The 20,882-nt window shown below is 40.5% G+C and overlaps 1 protein-coding gene across 3 annotated transcripts in view; it reads left to right on the forward strand.

The window, feature by feature from the left end:
• The window catches only part of SORCS1 (sortilin related VPS10 domain containing receptor 1), a 261,592-nt gene that overhangs the window by 173,217 nt on the left and 67,493 nt on the right, over positions 1-20,882 (forward strand). For all 3 annotated transcript variants that reach the window (XM_066190961.1, XM_066190963.1, XM_066190962.1), the window contains exons 6-8: positions 9,981-10,045; positions 18,253-18,371; positions 20,600-20,689. In XM_066190961.1, coding sequence (XP_066047058.1) covers positions 9,981-10,045; positions 18,253-18,371; positions 20,600-20,689 — 274 coding nt within the window. The remainder of the gene's footprint in view (positions 1-9,980; positions 10,046-18,252; positions 18,372-20,599; positions 20,690-20,882) is intronic.

Below are 20,882 nucleotides of genomic sequence, written 5' to 3' on the forward strand. Positions count from 1 at the left end.
ACAAATGCGATCACAATTGGTGAACCAGTCGCACTGGGAAATACATTGCTTTTTCTTCCTTTTTTAGAGTGGTTCAGTCATCTAGTCAAAGTTCAGTAGCGATACTTTGTGACTTGCAAATCCAAACATCCATGGCAAGTAGTTGCAGAAAAACTGCTTGAAGTGCATAGCCAAAATATAAATGCAGACATTTGCTGGTCATTAAGTGCCAGGTTTTTATTCTGGTACTCGGATCAAGTCATGCTTTCCATCAGAAATTATCTCCTAAAGTCACTAAGTCAAGGCATCAGAATTAGAGCTGGCCCTAAAAAAAATAAACCAAAATTAGAGGTTTTAAAATCTCATAAAATTTGTCAAAATGTTTTTAATCAAAATGAGACATTCATTTCTAATGAAAATCCAACCCTGAGAAATTTCGGGGGGGGGGGGGGGGGAAGAAATAAATAATAAAGGTGTCTTAAAAATGAATATAAAATGAACGATAGAAAAGCCCAACTAGTAAATTAGACCAAGTTACAATCATTTCTCTATCAGTGGTATTGATTTTATTTTTTTACTTGAGTTTACTTTTTATTTGCACAAAGACAAGCAAGTAGGAGAAATACAAAATTAATAGCACTCCATACTTCAGGAAGATTGGGAGGCTGTAATAACAAGAGGGCTGGAGCACCTCTCCTGTGAGGCTGAGAGACCCGGGGATGTTCAGTCTGGAGAAGAGAAGGCTCTGGGGAGATGTTAGAGCCCCTTCCAGTGCCTGAAAAGGGCTACAAGAAAGCTGGAGAGGGCCTTTTCCCAGGAACATGGAACCATAAGACAAGGGATAATGGCTTCCAGCTGAAAAAGAGCAGGTCTAGATTAGATATTGTGAGGAAAGTCTTTACTTTTGGGGTGGTGGAGCACAGGTTGCCCAGAGAAGCTGTGGAAGTTGGAAGTGTTGAAGGCCAAGTTGGATGAAGCTTTGAGCAATTTGTGGAAGGTGTCCCTGCCTGTGGCAGGAGAACTGGAACTAAATGATCTTTAGGATCTACTCCAACCCACACCATTTATGATTTCCAGTAGCATCACATGTCCATGATGTTAATGATTCCCTGAAGAGATTAAAGGAGATATGTCAGTTTGGTAAGAGATGTTGCTAGGTCTCCGCTCAGTCTTTGGTTTTTCTGAGTATAAGCAGGAGAAGAAAATGGAGGCAAACATTGTAAAATAATAAGCCAACCAAGATTCCCCATCAAATAATACCAAAATATGCTACACACACTGAAGGGGAGAAAAGCCTGTAAGCAGCTGGGAGGACAGATGAGTAGATAGGGCTATATTTGTGTTTCTTTTATGAGTAGTAGCAAAGAAAGTTAATCTTCACAGTATAATTATATAGTATATATATTTTCTTTTTCAGAGGAGTCTGGAGACTGTATTTTAAAAGCTCTGACTGTGTTCACTGGAGCAGCTGAAAGAGCTGAAAATCAAGGGGATGAGGTGTCAAAGCCCTGTTAAAAACTTCATTATATTCAAGCACTTGGAGCAAGCTGGGTGCACTGTCCCAGTGTTTCTGTGAGTTCTTGGCTTGGTGAGATTTGCACACCCACCCAGGTGGGCTGAGGCAATTTAAATGCCTCAGTGCCTGGTCTGTTTACAAATGATGCTGTGTATGACTGAACAGGACCTTTTAATCACTGCAGGGCAAGTGCTGGAAGCTGATGGGAAAGATGCCAATCAAAGTGCATTGTGACAGCCTGTCCAGAAAATCATCCACTTGATCTAACACACAAGCCTTATTCAGTGAGTTGAAGGGAAGAAATTTAATTTGAAATGCTTTTTCATAGCTTAAATATGGTGGTTATGGGTACATGCCAGAGAAACCCATGACAGTTTTCAGCAGGTGTGAATGAAGCAAATGTTCATCTGATTAAGCCTTTTGGGACCAAGAAGCCCCAGTGTGATTGATGCATAGATTGGTGTGTTTTAGTTTTCCCAATTCAGTAGATATTTATTAAAAAATCATCCAGATATACTTTATAGGTGAGTACAGACTCCCATGAGCTTCAGCTTTTCTACATCATCCACTTTCCCTCGTTAGAGTTCTGCAGAAGTAGGCAGGCATCCATTGACCATGTTCAAAATCTTGATTTGGGGGCTAATCAGTAGCAGGAGCCTGCAGTGCTGTACAGTACCCTGGAATGTGTCAGATTCCAGCAGGCATTGGATTAAGCAGCTGATTTCTATGAAGGCGCACTATAACAGTGCACCTATAAAGGGCAGACCTTGGGAAGGTGAAGCAGTGCACAGGTAGGTCACCTGTGGATTTGTCCAGATCTGTGTCAGGAAGGTTGCACTGCTGTGTTCTCTTGTATGTTTAATGAGCAGCATACTGTGTTACCAGACCTGACTTTCCACTCCTGCTCTAAATTGCTTGCTGGCATCCTCCAGAGCTGCCTGACTGGCAGCACTACAAGATGCAAGAGACATGGTCTTAACACAGTAGGAAATTGTGATCCTATTAGACTGTACCAGCAGAGAAGCTGTAAATCAGGTAGGTTTGGTTCATGATATCAAGGAAGGGAGCTCAGAGGCTATAACTAGAGGATACTTTCCTCCTCCTCTCTCTTCAAGCCAGCTTGAAGTCTTAAGTTTCCTGCAATATATGAAAAAGAGATATAAGATTGAAGGGCTATCTTAAAATCAGAATCTAGTCCTGGTTAACTGAATTTCATCCACTTAGTTTAGATCCTCATTTTAAGACATTCCTCCTACCCTGTGTTACCAGCAATAGACAGCTACCTCCTGAGAATTTGCATCCATCTATTTCAGAGTTTTAGCTAAGTTTCCTCTCTGGAGCTTCCCACGGAGAGCTGTGGTGTTACAGCAGCAGGGGAGAAGGTTTCCTTTAGTGCTGCCCTCAGAGCTGTGGGGGATGTAGATAGCAGTGGGGAAGGGTGTGGATGGGTCATTATGCACTAGGGCTCCAAAATGTGGTGGGATGGTGAAAGTAAAAGTGACTCCCCACAGCCTGAAAGTCACACCACTACCCCCAGTTACCTACTCACCTATTTCAGTGTCAGCAGCAAGAGCCACCTGATTTCTGGGTCAGTGCTGTGAGGTGGCACAATTAGAAGTTGGGCTTTACTCACTGCACTGCTGTTTTCTACCAGCTCTAAAGAAAGGGTGACAAACTGAGTAAAGCAAACCATGGAATGGATTTGGCCCACTGGCTGCCAGTTGAATTGCACAAAAAAATCATTTCATATGATTGGATGGTGTGGGAAAGAATAGTGCAGAGGTGTAGCATGGAAATACTAATTTAATTATGGTCAGGGGAGATTTATTAGCCGGATATAAAGAAATGAAGTGCTGATTTATGCCTATCTGGAATCTGTCTGCGTTTCTAAAACATGTCAGGAGGATGTGGTTAGATGGTAAAGCTAGAAAGCAGTCTTTAAAATATGTTCCAGGAATAGTAAAATCTGTGAATTTCACATAATAAGGAGTGAACTAAAGAAACCACAAGAATTGCCTCCCACACTAAGCTCCCTGGGGCAGATTCACTGACCTCTGCAAGCAAAAAAAGGAACAGAGAGTATCTGCAAAGTCCTCATGGAGTCAATATAGTAGTAAAAGAAAAAGAAGCCTGGAGGACTCTCAGACTCTATTTTTGTCTCTGCCACATAGCAACTGTGTGATCTTGGTCAAATCAATGAGGCCTCTGTGCTCTTGACTAATCAGGGAAGTTTATCTATAAAGCTGAGAACAAAAATTTTCCTCAGCCCCTACTTCTAACTTGGTCTGCTTGTCTTGTACTTTTCCATAGGTCTTGAACAAATCAGTACCATGCAGGGAAGGTTACTTAAAGGTTGATTGTCAAGTACTTTTGTATCTTTGGACAAAAAGCTCCCTGTTCAGTGCTACATGTTACTATTTTTATGAATGGCAATTAGAATTCAAGATTATAGAAACATCAGTGGGACCAAAAAACTGATGCTACTGAGGACAACATGAGCGTCATCCACTGTTGTTGTTTTCATTCTCTCCTTTAAAACAAAACCAAAAACCTGCCAATCACTAAGCTGGAGGAAGGTGTCAATTTTTTAACATGAAGTGACAGGATATGTCCAGAGGCAGTGGAGGAGCTGGTTTTGCCTTGCCAAGATTTACGATAAGGGATTTGCTTGAGTGCTGAGGCTAAAGGAAGATAAATCCCTAAAGGAAAATTCTACCAATAATTGAATTACAAAGCCATTATCATGTGCTGAACAAAGCAACTTTATAGCTTTATTGTGACAGGATAAAGCTTGTTAGAATATTTATGCTCATAGGACAACTTTGGCATAAAGATCTATAGGAGTACATTCCCTCTTACACGACAGTTGCAGCTAGTTAGTCTTTCTGTGTAGTGCACTGTATGTGGAGATGGGGATTTGGTCAAATTGGGACTAGGAGGAAGGAATGCTGAGGGTCAGGAGGCATCTTAAATATACAGCTTGTTAAGAGCAAAGTCATCTGCAGAACGCAGCTGAGGCACATGAGCATTTTTCGTGCTGAGTAGTCAAACTGGATTTTCCAAGCAACGTGTAACTTTTCTGTTTGGCGTTGCACTGCAGCCACATCTGAGCTACTCCCCCTCAGCACTGATAATCTCAAAATGGCCAGAACTGTGTGGATCTCCTTTTATCCACCTTAGTGGAGACATGCTGTTACGTCATTTATCTGCCAGCCTTTGCTGCATGAACAAATCATACCTGTTTTCCCCGAAAGCAGGTGAGGTATGGTCGCAGGAGTCCTAATTCTGCATTTGGTCCGTTCCTCTGAGACACAGCAAAGCTGCATAAGGCCTCTGTGTCCATATGAAGAATGAGGGACATTCACACTGGTTCTGTCTGTGAAAAGGACATGGTAACATTTGGCATTCTGGGCCTTTTGTATCGAAAGTTCTGTAAAATAATGATGTCTTTTCTGACTGTCTTAAAAGACGTTTGCTCGTGGCTGCTGTGAGCATGTATGATACACGAAATACGTATGAAAAGGCTGCCATTGAGTTTCTTGTGCATATAGTCCCAGATACAGTGTGTCTGTGTCTGAAGTCAAGCATCCAAAACCAAAGGCACCCAAAGCTACTTTTCAGAATGCTCAAATCCTTGAGATGCAGCCCTTATTGTCTGGTGTTTCGAGTTCATTGTGTATGAAAAAAATGGTAGTTTGAAATTAGGTGCAGCAAGTAGAAGCTTTTGCTTTCTTCACAATGATGCCTTTTTGCAGTTCTTAGTGGTCTGACTGCCTTGCAAGCTTCATCAGTTCCCAGCATCCATAAACAATTGCTTTTGTCCCTAGAACTGAAAAAAGATAGAAGAGGTGGAAACCCCAGGGTAACAGGGTCTCTATTGAATTTTCTTGGCTCAGAGGAGCTGACAGGCCAAGGAAGCCAAGGTTTTAGAAATGTTTCAGACAGAGAAGATGGCAAGGGGTTGGTCACTACAGAAATATGCCAACTAGCATTTACTGTGCAATGGGCAGTGCCAGGCTGCTTTTGTTTAGTTCAGCCTAGTTCTAAACCAGGGGATGATTTGGGGTCTTTTCCCTGTGCTGCTTCTCACGGTGGATGAAGAATCTGCATTCAGAGCAATTACTGTGCTGCAGACAGTGGTATCGATTTGTGAGCCTCTCAAGTGCAGATAACTACTTAGCAGGCTTGATAGTGATTAAAATTTTAGGAAGCAACTTTGTAATAGGACCATGGGGGTCCTAAATTTTTCAAAATGTAAGCATCTTCAGTGTAAAGGCAGCAGGGTCACTGCTTGCACTCCCTTTGGCTTTTCTAAGTCCTCCTTTTCCCAAAAGATTTTTTTTTCTTTTTCTTTTCTTTTCCTTTTTTCAAAACATCCAGACATTTATACCAACAAAACACTAAAAGTTAATCACAAAAATACAATAGGCACCATTCAACAGAAAGTATTGCAAGGATATCCCTGGTGTCCTGAAGTTTCTGGGAGTATTACAGAAAGCCTGAGATTAAAGGGACGGACAAAGGACACGCTGGCATTTTACCACAAAGTGAAAACATGGACTGAAGCAAGGAGAAAGGTTTGTGGATAGATGAGTGTTTGGTCTTTGAGAACTGATGCTGAAAGTGAAGAATGGATTTGAGAAATATGAGAAGAAAGCACTGCCAGCATGGTGAACAGAAGTTGCTCAGAATCGGGAATGGCAAATCTGGGACCATTGTTTATTTTAAGGGAGCTTTCTCAGAGAAATCAGTACCTGACTGGGTCCCATAATGTTGTTCATCTGTACCCCTGTTCTTCGTAGGGTGCTTGGTTTACCAGCTGTTGAACACACAACACTCTTCCTTGTCTACCTTGTGAAGCATTGCATTGCTCATATTGCATTGACCACGTGCACAAAAGATAATGAAGTACAGTAGGCACTTGTATTAAGTTACAAACACTGAGTTGGAGGCTTTGATGCTGTCTTGGGCCAATCCAGCATGTAGTTTCCTTTTTCCACATATGAACTTTTTTTTTTTTTTTTTTTTTTTTTTTTTTAAATCATTCTAGCTTTGGTTTAAGAACCTTCCAGTCTGGTAAGGAATGGAATTTCTTTGTAATTAGTTATTAATTCTTTTTTATACTGATGCCGTGGGTTTGAAATTGTTACTTAATAATACTCAGGCTTTTAGAAGTATGTTGACTTCCTCAGCTTCTAAGGATAATGGTTTTTGGGTTTTTTCCCCAGCCAAATGAAAAAGACAAGAAAACCCACTCATAGAATAGCTGGATAGTGTTCTGATTGATTTGGTAGACATACTAAAAATTCAAGAATTTTCATATATATCCTACAGTTCCTAACACCTCCTTTTCCAGTAGATGCCTTAGGAACAGATTGTCCTATGCATGTAAAAGGATATGTCTCTCTTCCTAGACAGAGCATGTTTTGAGGGGCAGTACAACCAAAAGCACAATATTTATCTCCTGTATATGCTCACTGTGGTCAATATTGCATTTCTGAATGTCTCCTAGGTTTTTATATGTCCTAGAGTAAATAATAATGCTGATGTAAGCTGTATAAAACATTTCTCAGAAAGAGGACTGCTCAGGACATTCAATTACCCCTTTAACTGCAATCCATAGCTCAGCTGTAATTTGTGTTTTTAAAATTAGATAATAAACATATTTCGGGTCTGTTGTGTTTCCTGCTTTGGGACCTTTATGTGATCACATGTAGGTGTCCAGACTTCTTGAATTCGATGGAGAGAGACAGGCCATTGTAGGATAAATTCTTCTCATAAAATCATATCTAACACTGTTTAGCTGATCCACAGTGCAAAGCTGCCTATTTCATCTCTCTGCCTGCAAAGAGAGTTGAGTGGGAGTAGTTCAGAGTTAAATATCTGTGATGTATAACTGGGTAAGATGAATATTACTTTATGTGGCTTTTCAGGTGGTATGAAGAGATGTATAAAGAAATATCCTAGGGGTACCATGGAACAAGACAGCCTGATCCAAAAAAAAAAAAAAGTGACATTACAAAAATGCTGGTCAGTAAGCTCTCCGCAGAATCCAGATGGAAGTGATATGTTTCTGGCTGTCAGCTCTGTACAGTTAATGGTGATTTGAGCAGATGTGTATTTATATTTTGCCTGTTCTTTACAACTGATTTTTCATGTTGGCATTTAACATTATGGGCCTGACCATGACCTTGTGCTGTCACAAATAAATGAAGCCTATTATATATCAAAGCAATGAAATGTGTATTTTCTAAGGTTGGGAGAAAAATCTGGCAGACGGGAAGTCGTGGATATGACTCTTGAGTATACCTCAGATGTCCTATTTGACTTTAGGAGTTTCCTCCTCTGGACCTTACTTTTCATCTTTGTCATCACATTTCTAAGTTGCAGGGTTAGGAGACATCAAAAGAAAGGAAGTCCTGGAGGTTTATCATGAGCTGTGTTTCAGCTGTCCTGGTTCTGTACCCCCTTGGGACAACTGATGGCTTAATTCTGCCTTGAATTGCAGCTCCTACAGTCCCAACACTGGCTGTTGTAGTAGGAGACTAAGTAATATGCAGGTGACTCCTTTCAGGGCTTGGGGTCCAAATCTTCATATGCTGCTCTTAAGGTACCTAAGAGTTTGATGTAAATTACGGCTCATAAAATTGGCTGTCTTTGCCTGAGAAGATGCAAAAGATGTTTCTCTTGGGGTTGGAATAGCACTGTGAGGAGGAAATTCACCTGAGTGTAGACTCACATGCTTTGCTGGATGAGCACCATTGTTGTACTCTTAAGAGACAAAATATTCAATTTTGTGGAATCTATTCCTTGTTTCTTTGGAGAGTTCACATCCCCATGGAGGTGTGTGAGGTCACTGGCAAAGCTGTACTATGTCTTCGGCAATAGCCCAGTTCCAGGTGGGCTATTCCAAAATGCCAGTTCCAGTATTTAAAGCCCACTTAAATAAACAAGAATAAAGAGGAGATATGCTAGCTTTGTCCTTCTGCAGTTTTTTAGAGCTGTTTGTCACTGGCATCTGTCTATCTTGAATTGAATTGTAATCAGCAGGCCCAGCATTTTGGCCCTAAATCTGCTGATCACAGCAGGCATAATAAAAATGTCCTAGGAAAGTGCTTCCTTCCCCCCTCACTTGGTGTCAATTACCAGGAAGCAGAGATTTTAAGTGGAAGCTGAATGTTTAGGGGAATAAAATCTTGACATAAACTTTATTAAAAATGGAGAAGAGGTAAAAGCAATGCTGGCTCAGAGTATTTTCTGAACTTCAGTCCCCAACAAATGAGAACAAAACCTTTTCTGGCTAGTGAATTGCTATATATTTTGTCAAGCAAAGGTAAGGATTAATCAGGACACAGTCTTGTTACTGTTAACATTTTTATAATAGTTATTAGTTAATGCACATGATGATTAAGCGCTGGAGGTGCCTCTGATTGCAGTCAGTGGGAATTGAATTAAGGTCTAAATCACTGTTTGAATCTCTCTTCTGATTTCCTGAAAAATAATGAGGATTTGAAGAGAACATCTAATTTGTCTATCACTGGAAATGAATATGTGTCTTCCGTCATTCTTCTATTAACTAGGAGGTCAGCCAGCTAACAAGAAACTGGTTGTTTAACCCTTAGCTTTAATCCAGGATTATGACTTGGATGATAGGATCGAGACCAGAAACAAGGCTGATTGTCAGAGATGCTGCTGAGGCAGCTGTACAGTGGGGTTGGCACAAAGAGCAGTCGGAACTCCCATCATTCAGGCTGTCCATCAAACCACTGGACATTTGGACTCTTCCAGGGAATTGATGAGGCCACCAGTGCCTTGATCAGACCAACAGTGGAAGCAAAGTTTAATTCCATAAACTCCTTATTTGCAGTGCTCAATGTCTTTGTTACTTGTTAATTCAGAGGGAACAAACAGTCATTTTCAATGTGACACTTCTTTTATTAATGGAATACAGTTTTTATTAGATCAGAAGTGATAAAATGTCTCAGGATAAAATGAGTTTTTTAAAGCTCCTTAATTAATGAGAGAACATTGATCATTAAGAGTGTCAGTTAAGCAAATGTGCATAAATGTCCAATATAAAGGAACAGCTATAATTAGTATGCTGGCAAATACTATTATCCCATCAATTAAAGTCTTTCTGTATTCCACCCTGAACTGAAATGCATCCTTCTGACCAAAGCAGGAGAAACATCAAAATTTCACGTACCAATGAGAACAGGAGCAGGTCTCGAGATGAAAAGAAGTGAAGGGGTGAGAAATAAAGAACTCATAAGTACAATGACATTTATTAGATAAAATGGTAGAATTTCTTTAAAATATTCAAGTTCATTTTAGGGAAAACTCCAAAATTCTTTCAAAATTATCAGTTCTTATTTGTGAGTGTGGGTTTATGTCCAGCTAAACAGGATTTCCTTTGAAAGCAATATCTCAGCCATTCATGGTGTATATTGTTTTTAATGCCCTTGTCTCAATTTGTCTTTTACAGGTCTATGATGGGGAATGGAAGAGAGGCTGACCTTGTGCACCTGGAGGCAAGGACAGTGGATGGTCGTAAGTACATCACCTTCCAAATATTGTGGTATACTGGGCTCTCCTCATGTTCTTGTAACCATACAATACAAGAGCAGAAATCTCACTTCTTTTAGTGATTTGCTCATTTAGTATGAGGAGTTTGGCTGTTCCAATTAGGTCTGTCAGAACAGAAGCCTTTCCAGCAAGGCAAAAATTTGGGTTAACCAGGCTGTGAAAGGAGCTGAGGACATGGTAAGGAAGAATAGGTGATAAGCAGTAACTTGAGTTACTACACACAATACTTTTATTTCTTCTTACATGATTTTTCTCGATGGGAACATGACGCTGAAGAGAAGTCCCTGGGTCATGAAGTCTAGCTGCTGTTTGTTCACACAGTACATAACATCACCTTGTTCATAGCTTTAAAGTTTCAGCAGACCAGGGATACTCTGCCTTAGGTACTACCTTTGAAAATACCTAATTAGAAATCTTTTAATGACCAGTGTGAGTGCATTCTTCACTGTTACTGCATGTCCTGTTGTTGTCCTTCACTTTCATCAGCTCCTTTTCCTCCCTGCTTTGCCTCTTGAGGTGGTTTTGGTTTTTTTTTTCTATTCCAGGAGCATCTTTACCTGCAACTCCAAAATATTCTCCTAATTGGCTGTAAATTCTCTCAGGCACCCTCAGCCACCCAGTGGCCTTTTCTCCTCCCATCCAGGCTTTCTCAAGGTTTATCTTTGAGCTCTACTGCTTTTGCAGATCTTTCTCCATGGATTTCTTTTCCACAACACTGGATTGCCTCAGGCAGGCATCACACTGAAAATCCAACTACCAGAGATCTAGTAATTTTAATTCCATATTGTTTTCTCAGTAAGTAGCAGTTTTCCTGCAACATAACAAGGTTTTTACGATTTGCAGTACAGAAGTATTAATGATGCCTTCAATTAAACATTTTTCAAATGGATAATTGTACCCTCAAATGCAGTAGTGCTACTTAAAATGTGCATTTTCTCATTGGAAACTTAAAAAATATCTGAAAAGTTAATTGTAAGGTAATCTCATTTTTAACTTACGGAAATTTAGCTTGAAAGAGAATCTTTTGGAAGATGAATTTTGAAAAGAAACAGTTGGGATAGAAACCATAAAATTTTGAAGATCTTTTCATTTTAAGATATGCAGGATTAGTGACAGTGAAAGAACATATTATCCATATTTCTTATAATTTGTGATCTATGATTATCATTTCTCCTCTCAGTTTCACTTACCTGATGTGGCAGCAAGGCTGGGAACCTGAGGCTTTCTATTTCTTGGGACATGCTAAAAGGGAATATTCTAACAGGACAGTGTCTATTTCAGCAAAAAATACTGCTGTTAGAAGTCATTAAAAGCTTGAGGTCATTGAGATGAAGCACTACAAGTGATGTTTAAGGAGCTGTATTCTGGTGATGCATTTGAGGGATATTCAGCTCACAGCGGGCAGAGAAAGTGCCATGCTTCAAATACCTTGAACAGTCTTGTTTGTGTTCTTAGCCTGAAATAAGAGTGTTTTGCACAGCCATAGCACATCTCTGCAAAACACTTCTTGAGTTCCTAATAAATTAGTAAGCTTCATTAGAATTCTTAAAGTGAGAACTGAAAAACAGGTAGACAAAACTGGTTTCACTGGGAAGTCAGGAATATTAGTTAGTAAAAAGAATATATTGGGGAATAACAAATTACTGCTCATCAACTTAACACCAGTAACAGATTATGCACACTTGCACTGGCTTAGTTGTGAGGCAGCATAACTGAAGGTTTCAGTTTATTCAGTATCAGGGCTAAAACTGTATCAGTGGTGTCAGTCCTTCAGCCAGTGGTGACCTCTGCAAATCAGTCATTTGGATGAAACTTCTCATAACAAATCAGGACTCACCTCACTGGCACTATAAGAAAATATGTTGGATTTTCAGTAAGTGCATGCTCTGTTTTGCCCCATGTTCCAAGGAGTGTTGGACTCTATCTAGAGGACTGTGGTGGGTAGCTGGAAGCGGTAACCTTAGAACATATCACAGCATTTTTTGCCAGATATTTGTAAGCACTGCAGATCACAGGATTTTACGGCCAAGACAGGCATAGAGTGTGCACATGGCCCATTGCTGTGGTTACCATGAGAAGCTGGGTATGTACACGTCTCTTGGCTGCTAGAACTTTCTTCCAAGAACAAAATCAGTCTCCTTTTCCTGCACATCCATCACCCTCCAATGGATGAACAAACCTTTACCTCTGGAATGCAGCAATTGTGTTTCTTCCAGTGCGGTAATGGAGTGAAGTGTGCTGAAGTGCGAAAAATACTTTATTCCAGACTGAGGATAATCTGTAAATAATTTTTCTTGGGTTTTTATGTTTGTTTTTTTTTAATGTTCTTGTATTTATTTATTTATACTTTATTTGGAGTATCTCTTTTGAGAGTTAAGCAAGCGTAAAATTTCAATAAAGGGATTAAATTTGAGAAGGTAGATTTGCCAAAACAAGGCAGAGAGAAAGATGGAAAGAAAGGGGAGTAGTATGTAAACAACTACACAATCTGTACAATAAAATAAAAGATCCTGAAGTGGAAATATAAGGGCTAAGCAAAAACCTGCTGAACTAAGTGTAGATAAGGAAAAAAAAAACCAAAAAAACCCAACACATTTTTGTGCTGGCGTCTTTTCCAGCAGAAGCTGAATAATACAACTGTGGCTTTAGGTGAGAAGAAGCAGAAATTCAGCCAGGTACAGGGTCTCCCTGACTGAATTATTTGAGAACATTTGTCAGCAAAAGCCTTAGTACTGGGCTCTCCTTGCTAGAACGCCTGTAACTCTCTATCTCTGCTCTTTGATTATGGTCTGTCTGTGCACTTAATTTATTGTGCTTATGTACATAATGTAAAAGGTTTGCAAGGACCAAAACAAGAGTCTCTCAGCAGGCATAAATCAGTATAAGTTCAGTGGTGTTGATTTACACCTGCTGAGGATCTGGCAGCAATGTTGTTCCTGAGTGCACATTCTCCCTACCTTCCCCCCCCCCCCTTGAGATCCAGAAAAAATGTGGACTCCTTCTGAACACACTGTGTCTCAAACTAGGGTGCAGGTAGTGATGAGCAAGCTGAGTACAGCCTGCTCAATTTAGTTCTGTTGGTGGGGACAGATTTGCAGGGCTAATGGCTGCCATTTATGTTTTTCATCCTGTTGTGTGAGTTTTGGAGAGCACCATGCAAATTTTCATCTTGTGGAATGTGATGCTTTTGTTTCTTCTTCAAAGGCTTCAGGCCCAAGCCATATCAATCTGAGGCTGAGAGCATAGTGGTAAAACTGATTTTTCTGGAAGAAGTTCATATAAATGTTATCTCACATTTCCATTTGTACGCTTGGGTGTCCCTAGTGTTTCGCTTTGATTTTGGAACAGGATCAAAGGCAAGCCAGCAAAGTCAGCAGGAATTGTGGTTTTGGTTTTTTTTTTCTTTTTTGGTCTGGTTTCAGGGCAACACCCCAGTAAGACAATTAATCCCCTATGGTTCTTAATCACACAATAAGCTTCTCTTTGTTACATTTACCACCACAGCCAGCAGGCAGGGTGATGGTGGAAGTTAAATCTAGGTTTGCTCAAATGCAACTTTAAGTGCTTTCAAAAGGTCTAAACTTAATGACATGTGAGGTTCAGGTTTGTGAAAAATACACAAGATCCTAAAATTAACAGACTTATCTGATTTGAGCTTGGTAGGGTTATCCCAGTAAGACCTGATTCAAGCTAATTAAATGGGAGGTAATTTTTATTCAGGTGGTGCCTACTGAGGAATCCAGATTGTTGGTGCAAACTGGAAAGATGGATTCCTACAAGGCACTTGGAGACTAACTGGGTACTTCCTGGCCCTTCACAAAATGGCAAAACTGACTCAGAGGATGTCTAAATGACAGTTTCTATAGACAGTAAAACAGTAAAACAACTATTACATTTATGAACTATGCATTTACTTTTGTAGATAAGACACCAATTTATTTAGAGCAAAGTTTTTAATTTATTTTTTTAAGTGTGGATGAAAGAAGCCAAGGGGTTTTCTAATGTGCTGGCAAAAATTTAGAGAGCTCCTGATATTTAAAAAGTAGTTTTGTTTCCATTGCTTTTCTTCTGCTGTCCTGATTTACACAGCACTGAAAGGTAATTTAGGTGCTGCTGTGATGCAGGTAAGAGCAAAGTCTCACCTGGGGCCAGCAGACATATTCTGCTTGCTGATCCACAGGGACTGAGCACCTGGCCAATAGTGCCTGAATCGCAAAGTTGCACTAGTACTTTAATTTCTGTTTTCACAGAAAATTGCTAGGAAGAATAAAATAATCACTGTTGTGGAAACAATGAGTAGGCAACCTAGCCTGGCAGTCTTTTCCTAACATAGCTACAGTGGTGAATTAATTCCTATAGTACCCTAAACCTGTGCAGTGATTTTTTTTTTTTTCCCTGAGTGTGATTAGTGGTTTTTCCTGATCATGATTAGTATTTGTCCTGAAGAATGACATCTGTTAGTTTCTCTCATTATAGCTTTATGCCAGAAATGGCAGAGGATATACTTCCCCATGTAAAGAAAGATTTCTGATGCTGATATGCATTGAAGAAAGAGTAGCAGCAGGATAAAACCAGATTTGTGAGTAGTTAGTAAATGGGATGGTTTCGTTTCACTGATCTTCATTACTGGTTAATTGCTTTGCAGTTGCTGAGTCCTGGAGAGTTGTGAGCCTATTCCCATACCATGCATGTTTCACAAATCAACATTCAGACCAGATGGAAATGGATAAAGAACAGTCATTTTGTGTGTTTCTCAAAAAAAAGATTACAATATGGGAGAACATTTAATTAAACTGTGGAATTCATTGCCATGGGAGGTTGTGAATGCTGAAGATGTACCTGCACTGCTAAGGCAACCTAGACTTGTGTTATTAGTCACTGAGGGAGAGGTTACAGGCCTGGGTCTTTCAGTGACATGTATCACTGCCATCTTCTTATGGGTCATTAGTTACAGGATGCCAGTCATGCTTCAGAAGCAGAAACTGTCCCTAATGTCTCAGTCGCTCAGTAATGAACTGGGATACTCCACAGAAAATCTATGAGAGAAACAGATCATTGATTGCATTGTATAAAACTCCTGATTTGTCCCCAATGGGTTTATTGATAGAGGAAAAGACACATTCCTCAATGAACTAAAGGCAGGAAAAATATAAATTTTACATTTGCAGAGCACAATGACTGTTTTCTCTGACTGTCCCTGTGATCAAATAAGGTTTTGAGAAGATGTACATGCAAGTTAACACTAGGAAGCAGTGGATAGTAGGGTCTGATATTTAATCCAAAAAAAAGCACTTGTCAACAAAATATCCTGAAGAAAATCCCACTGCTTTAGAAAGGGATCTAAAACTCTGCTGTTTACTTTTGCAGAGGCCAACCAGCCTCCGGTAACCACCAATAACTTTCCTTCTCCACCAGCTGAGCCAAGAAATGTCTCTGCGACAGGTTGGATCCATTTGCATTAAGAACATATGAACATGGAGCTCAAGCTAAATGGAAAAGACTAAAATATTTCATGGCACATGGTCCCCCTGGCTCTTAACTTTTTCTGTGTTAGCTTTTGCAATTCTCTTTCACCACTGAAACAGATTCATTTTGTCACAAGTTTCCCTTACAAGATGTGTCCTCCGTTCTTGTGTTCTGTGACTTTTCTTGCTTCCTCTTTAGAAATAGCTGCCATTCCCTGAGAAGATTCCAACTCTGGGTGTCTAAACCTGTCAAAAATGAAAGTGTCTGGGGGTGTAAGAGCTGGGAGTTGCTATGTTCTTCTCTCCAGGCACAGTGTGACTTTGTTGTTGTATATTAAAAACAGCAGCTGTTGTTGGAGGTGAGGGTTCTGGAAATGAAAAGCATAATGTCCTAATTACCTATGGCAGGGAAAACATCTGTGCGGGAAAACTAATGAAATTAATTCCAGAGCTTAGCAACTGAATACATTAATTGACATTAATTAATTCTAAATTACAAACCTCTGCCAATGGAGTCACATAAAATGTCCATGAGAATGAAATGAAAAAAATCCTTGAGTTAATGTGTACACAGAAAATCTTCCCCTGGGAAAAAAAGTGAGAACCAGGCACTGCAAGAAGCCTGCTTTTCCTTTTTTCTGTCTCCTGAAGCAAAAGGAGCTTTTCTTGTTGTGCACATCACAGTGTTTGGCTGTTTGGGAGATTAGCTTAAGCAATTTCAGTGCTCTGCCCTTTAGTAGTTATTACTGGCATTTTAGAATTGAAGCCATGGAGAATTGCACTGTAAAAGTTCACAGGAATTGCCTTAGTAAATCTTCATCAATGATACAATCACCGCCGCACAGACTCCTGCCATCACAGCAGAAATAGGGATAGTCCCCATTCCTCCATTAAAGCAGGATCCAAAGAACCTCATACTCCTTTAATGGATGTCAACCTGGTCTGCTCTTTAAAATCTCATGTGGAGGAGATTCCTTAATCCCCCAGGCTTTTCAACAGCTCAGGTGGCAGTAGGACCATTTCAACTGAGGCTGCTTTGCTGAAGCTCAGGATTAGCACACATTTCACTCAGGAACTTTGTTGTTACAGAGTGAGAGACCCCTCCTGGAACTGTGTGTCCATCTCTGGAGCCCTCAGCACAGGAAAGCTGTGGAGCTGTTGGAGCAAGTCCAGAGGAGGCCACAAAGATGAGCACAGGGCTGAAACACGGCTCCCTGTGAAGGCTGACACAGCTGGGCTTGCTCAGCCTGGAGGAGAGAAGACTCCGAGGAGACCTTTGTGACCTTTCAGGACTCTCAGGACAAGGAGGGGACATGCAGGAGAGACTGTGGCCCCCCTGTCCCCCTCCTTAGTGGATGCAGAGGGACATAGGGCTGAACAACTCTGAAAGAGAGCTTTCCTGAGCTCGCAGGAATGAGCAGGCTGGGAATTACGTCGTTCCCTGCCCTCTCGTGGCTAATGTGGAAAATACCATGTCCCTCGGAAGGGAAATACATTTCGATCATGCTGCCCAGGCTGTATTCATTAATGTTTTGCAGTGAGCTGCGAAAGCATAAAATGTTACAAACGGCAGCGACTAATAATACTTAGTACTTTATATATTCCAAGGACCTTGCAAATGCCGGGGGAAAATCATCCCTCATCGAACTTTCCTGAAGGTTCGTTACCCTGCATGTCTGTTTCAAACAGAAGTCAACAGCCCTTAGAAGCAGGGAAAGAAATGTCAAATGATAGATTTTAATTAAAACCAAGATTAAATACAAGATGGTAAAATTCCAGCCATTTCTATTTCAGTGTAAAATGCTATTTCTCTGATCAGAAGGAGGTAGTTATATCAAACAAGGGGCTGCGTCTTTCCAAGGAAAATGATTAGAAGTACTTCTAACTTTAAATGCAATGTAGTGTTTCTATAATGTAAGTAGTGATGTTAAAAAGCCAAAATTGTTCCTAGTGTGGATCAGGTTTGTCATAAAACAAAGTGCAAATTCTTAATGAATTTGGAAGAGTCCAAACAGATTACTGAGACTCTGGTTCTGAATTCTAGGATAAATTGTCCCCGTGAAGAAATTCAAATTGTTTTTCTTCAGGTGACAGATTATGAGATGAGCACCTTGCATTGCTTCAGAACAGGATGTGAGGACATCCCACGTAGTGACAGTGGATGAGATGGCATGGATGGCTGCAAGATGGATGGCTGCATTTAGGCCATTTAATTTGCAATTGCTAAGACTTCTAGTTATGAGAGAGTGTGGAATGATTGCCCAGGCCTGCCAGAGTGCATCTACCTACGCTGTCAACAGAGAAGTGGGTAAAACCCCTGAACAGGAGTTGTTCTGAGGTACTTTCCAAGTTGATCTGCATTACTCTACAAAGTGTAAGTGCTGTAGGAAATACAGAGACGTGTCATAGAAGGTTCTCCCTTGGTAAAAATGTGTAGCTCTGACATCTGATCTAGGGCAGAATGACAGAAATAATGGGAGGTTGAGGCAGGTAAAAAGGACGGATATTAAAAGAAGAAAGTTATCAAGGGTGGATTTACGAAGGATGTAGGGGAAAGAAGCGTTGTGTGGTGTTGAACGGTTGGTGTCAATTCACTTCACATGAATCTGGGAAGCAAAAGTGCCACCTCAGCAAACAGGTTTATGACAGTAGGAAGAATCTGTGCTCAGGATCTCAAGTGTATTGTTTTTGTTCTTTTCCTTTCAGATGCCCAATACATCACCTGCAAGATGCAGAACTGCAGTGAAGCCACTCGTAGCAAACCCTTTCCAGGCTACATTGACCATAACTCCCTGATCGTCCAGGGTGATTATGTCTTTGTTCAGGTGCAGAACACCCTCTTCTCTTATTTATTCTATTACTTTATATTATATCATTCTATCTTCTATTATTTTCTCTTGCATTCCTCTGCATGTGTGTGCATGTGTGTTAGTTTGCAACTGCTCAGACAACTGGATCCATAAAGGCACTGAGTGGGTTGTAACAGTTTGTTACAATGCTAAGTGTGTTCCTTTAAGCTCTAGCGTCTTGTTGCTGTAGGGCCATAGAGTTCCTGCCTGAAGTATGTTCTCTCTGTGCTGGAGTGCTCTGTGCCACTCTTTACCATCTCATCAGCACTCTGGAATTACTACTTTAACCCCCCAGCTGGAAGTGGTGTATCACTCATCTCCTATTACAAGGGAATAGACCAAAGCTTTTTTGAGTATGAGAGGGAAATAAGAAAGAAGGAAGGGAGTCAGGGAAAGCACCAAAGGAGTAATCAGGCTTTATTGTTATGCCTCAGTTGTGATTATAGTGAAAAGGCAGAAGATGGGATGTACTCAGCCAGGCTGTGTTCCAGGTGAGAGCTGGTGAATAGACTTGAACCACTGTGGATTTCATTAGGCTGCTGCCAGTGTCCATTTAATGTCAGCTGAAGAGGAGAAAAATAACAACAGAATTGTAGGGAACATGGAGGTGAACTGGAGATCATTAGCACTGAACTGGGCTTCCAGACAGTCCATAGTTTAGCATGCGAGTGAAGGGAAGAGAGAGGATTGATATTTTACATTGTGTTAGTTGATTGCTAATTGGCTTCAGTTAATGAACTCAGTCATAAACACCAGTCTAAATAATCCACAAATAAATCTGGGACATACGCTTCAGAATAGCTTTTGTGCCTAGTGTGTCTGAGGCAAAAGGGAAACGTTTATGTGGCAGGGGAAACAGGGGCATGCATCACTGTTTAGCCACACTGTCTCATTCCAGAATGACTGTGTGTTTGTGGCTCGGGTGACACAGGAGCTGCAGTATTTCTCTTTAGCCATCCTGGCTGGAGCTGGATCTGGTGTTATCCCTTCTGTTCTTCAGAGGAGGAATAAGCCTATGCCAGGCTGTGTGTGCTTGGAGGAATAGATGAACATCCTCCTTCTAGCCTGCCCTTCCTTCCTTGATCTCCATCTGGCTTTTCTGCAACTAAGCCATTTGGAATGAATTAGTAGGCTTAAAAGAACTAGAATAAAGGATTGGGAGTTTGTTTTCCTACGAAACTTGTTTTATTTACAAGCTCACACTCTCTCATTAAAAAATTATTTTTGGCCTTCCTTCCCCTAACTTTTGCCCAGTTCCCTAAAATAATGTTGAAGAGCTTTAGAAAGAGAAATTGTGCTTATTTTACTTAATCAGGTATGAACCTGGCCTCTATGTATCTTGCATTTTAAACTACTGCAGTGCATTTTAAAACACTTACTACTAAAGAAAAATCTTGATTAGTTCAGGTATCAAGCAATTAAGGCAAAGTTCTGCAAGGAGAATCCCTTGGAATATTTGTTCTTCAGTATCTTTCATCCAAGGATTTCAAAGTACTTTACAAACATTGATTATACTTCAGCAGCACTGGAAGCCAGATAAAATTGACAGCTTTTTTCTTTCTTTTTCCCTCCCTTAATAGGTGGTAGAAAATGATACCTCACATTGCTCTAACCTAGCATTTTCAAGGTCTGCCGTCAGTATTTATGCACTTAAATAAATGGCCAGATTCACAAACATGCCAAATCGACCAAGCTTCTCCTGCCCTCCATATCTGTGAATATTTAGCTGATCTTGTAGCAGATACCCGTGATGGCTTGTCCAGGGCCACGCAGGAAGCAAAGGTGGAAGCAGAAATAAAAACTAAGCCTCATGTCTGCCAATGTGCTGATCTAATCAAGAGCCTTCAGGGCAGCTCTGCAGATAGTGGAGAACAGAGAGTGTTCTGATAAGGCACAGGAGAGCTGTGGTGTCAGGAGGTGGCATAATGGCCCAACTGAAGTCAAGACTTCTCAAGTTTTCACACAAGATTCTAGCCCTTGTCTCTCTTTGCTGAAAATGGGATTATTCTTGTTTTCTTTTTCAGCCACTGTCAGTTGGATCAATGTTTATTCCTCAGCTGTAACAGCGCTGCAGTTTATGCCATTGCCACCACACTGTGGTATTTCTCTTGACAGCTTTTGTTTGATATTCTTTCTGATTAATTTCTTAATTTCATAAAGAAATTAAGAAAAACCTGATGATAACTTTCCTGTTTCTCTTGTAGCTGACATCAGGTGGAAGACCACATTATTACGTTTCTTATAGGAGGAGCCCATTTGCACAGATGAAGCTGCCAAAGTACTCCTTGCCCAAGGTAGGTTGCTGCTGCTAGAATGCCCATAAGAGCCTGCAGATACTTTGATTGCACAGAAGATCTTGAGTCCAACAGAAGTAACTGCAAGATGACATGCAGTGAGTGAAAACAGTATTCTTCTTTAACAGGGCGTTTGCAAGCCAGAAAGGACCAAAACCAAAAGTCAGCACTTTGGCTAGTCAAGGACATGAGC

Source organism: Chamaea fasciata, unplaced genomic scaffold (genome assembly GCF_029207755.1).
Source record: "Chamaea fasciata isolate MVZ Bird 193981 ecotype frontalis unplaced genomic scaffold, bChaFas1.0.hap1 SCAF_9, whole genome shotgun sequence".
Classification (NCBI taxonomy): Eukaryota; Metazoa; Chordata; class Aves; order Passeriformes; family Sylviidae; genus Chamaea; species Chamaea fasciata.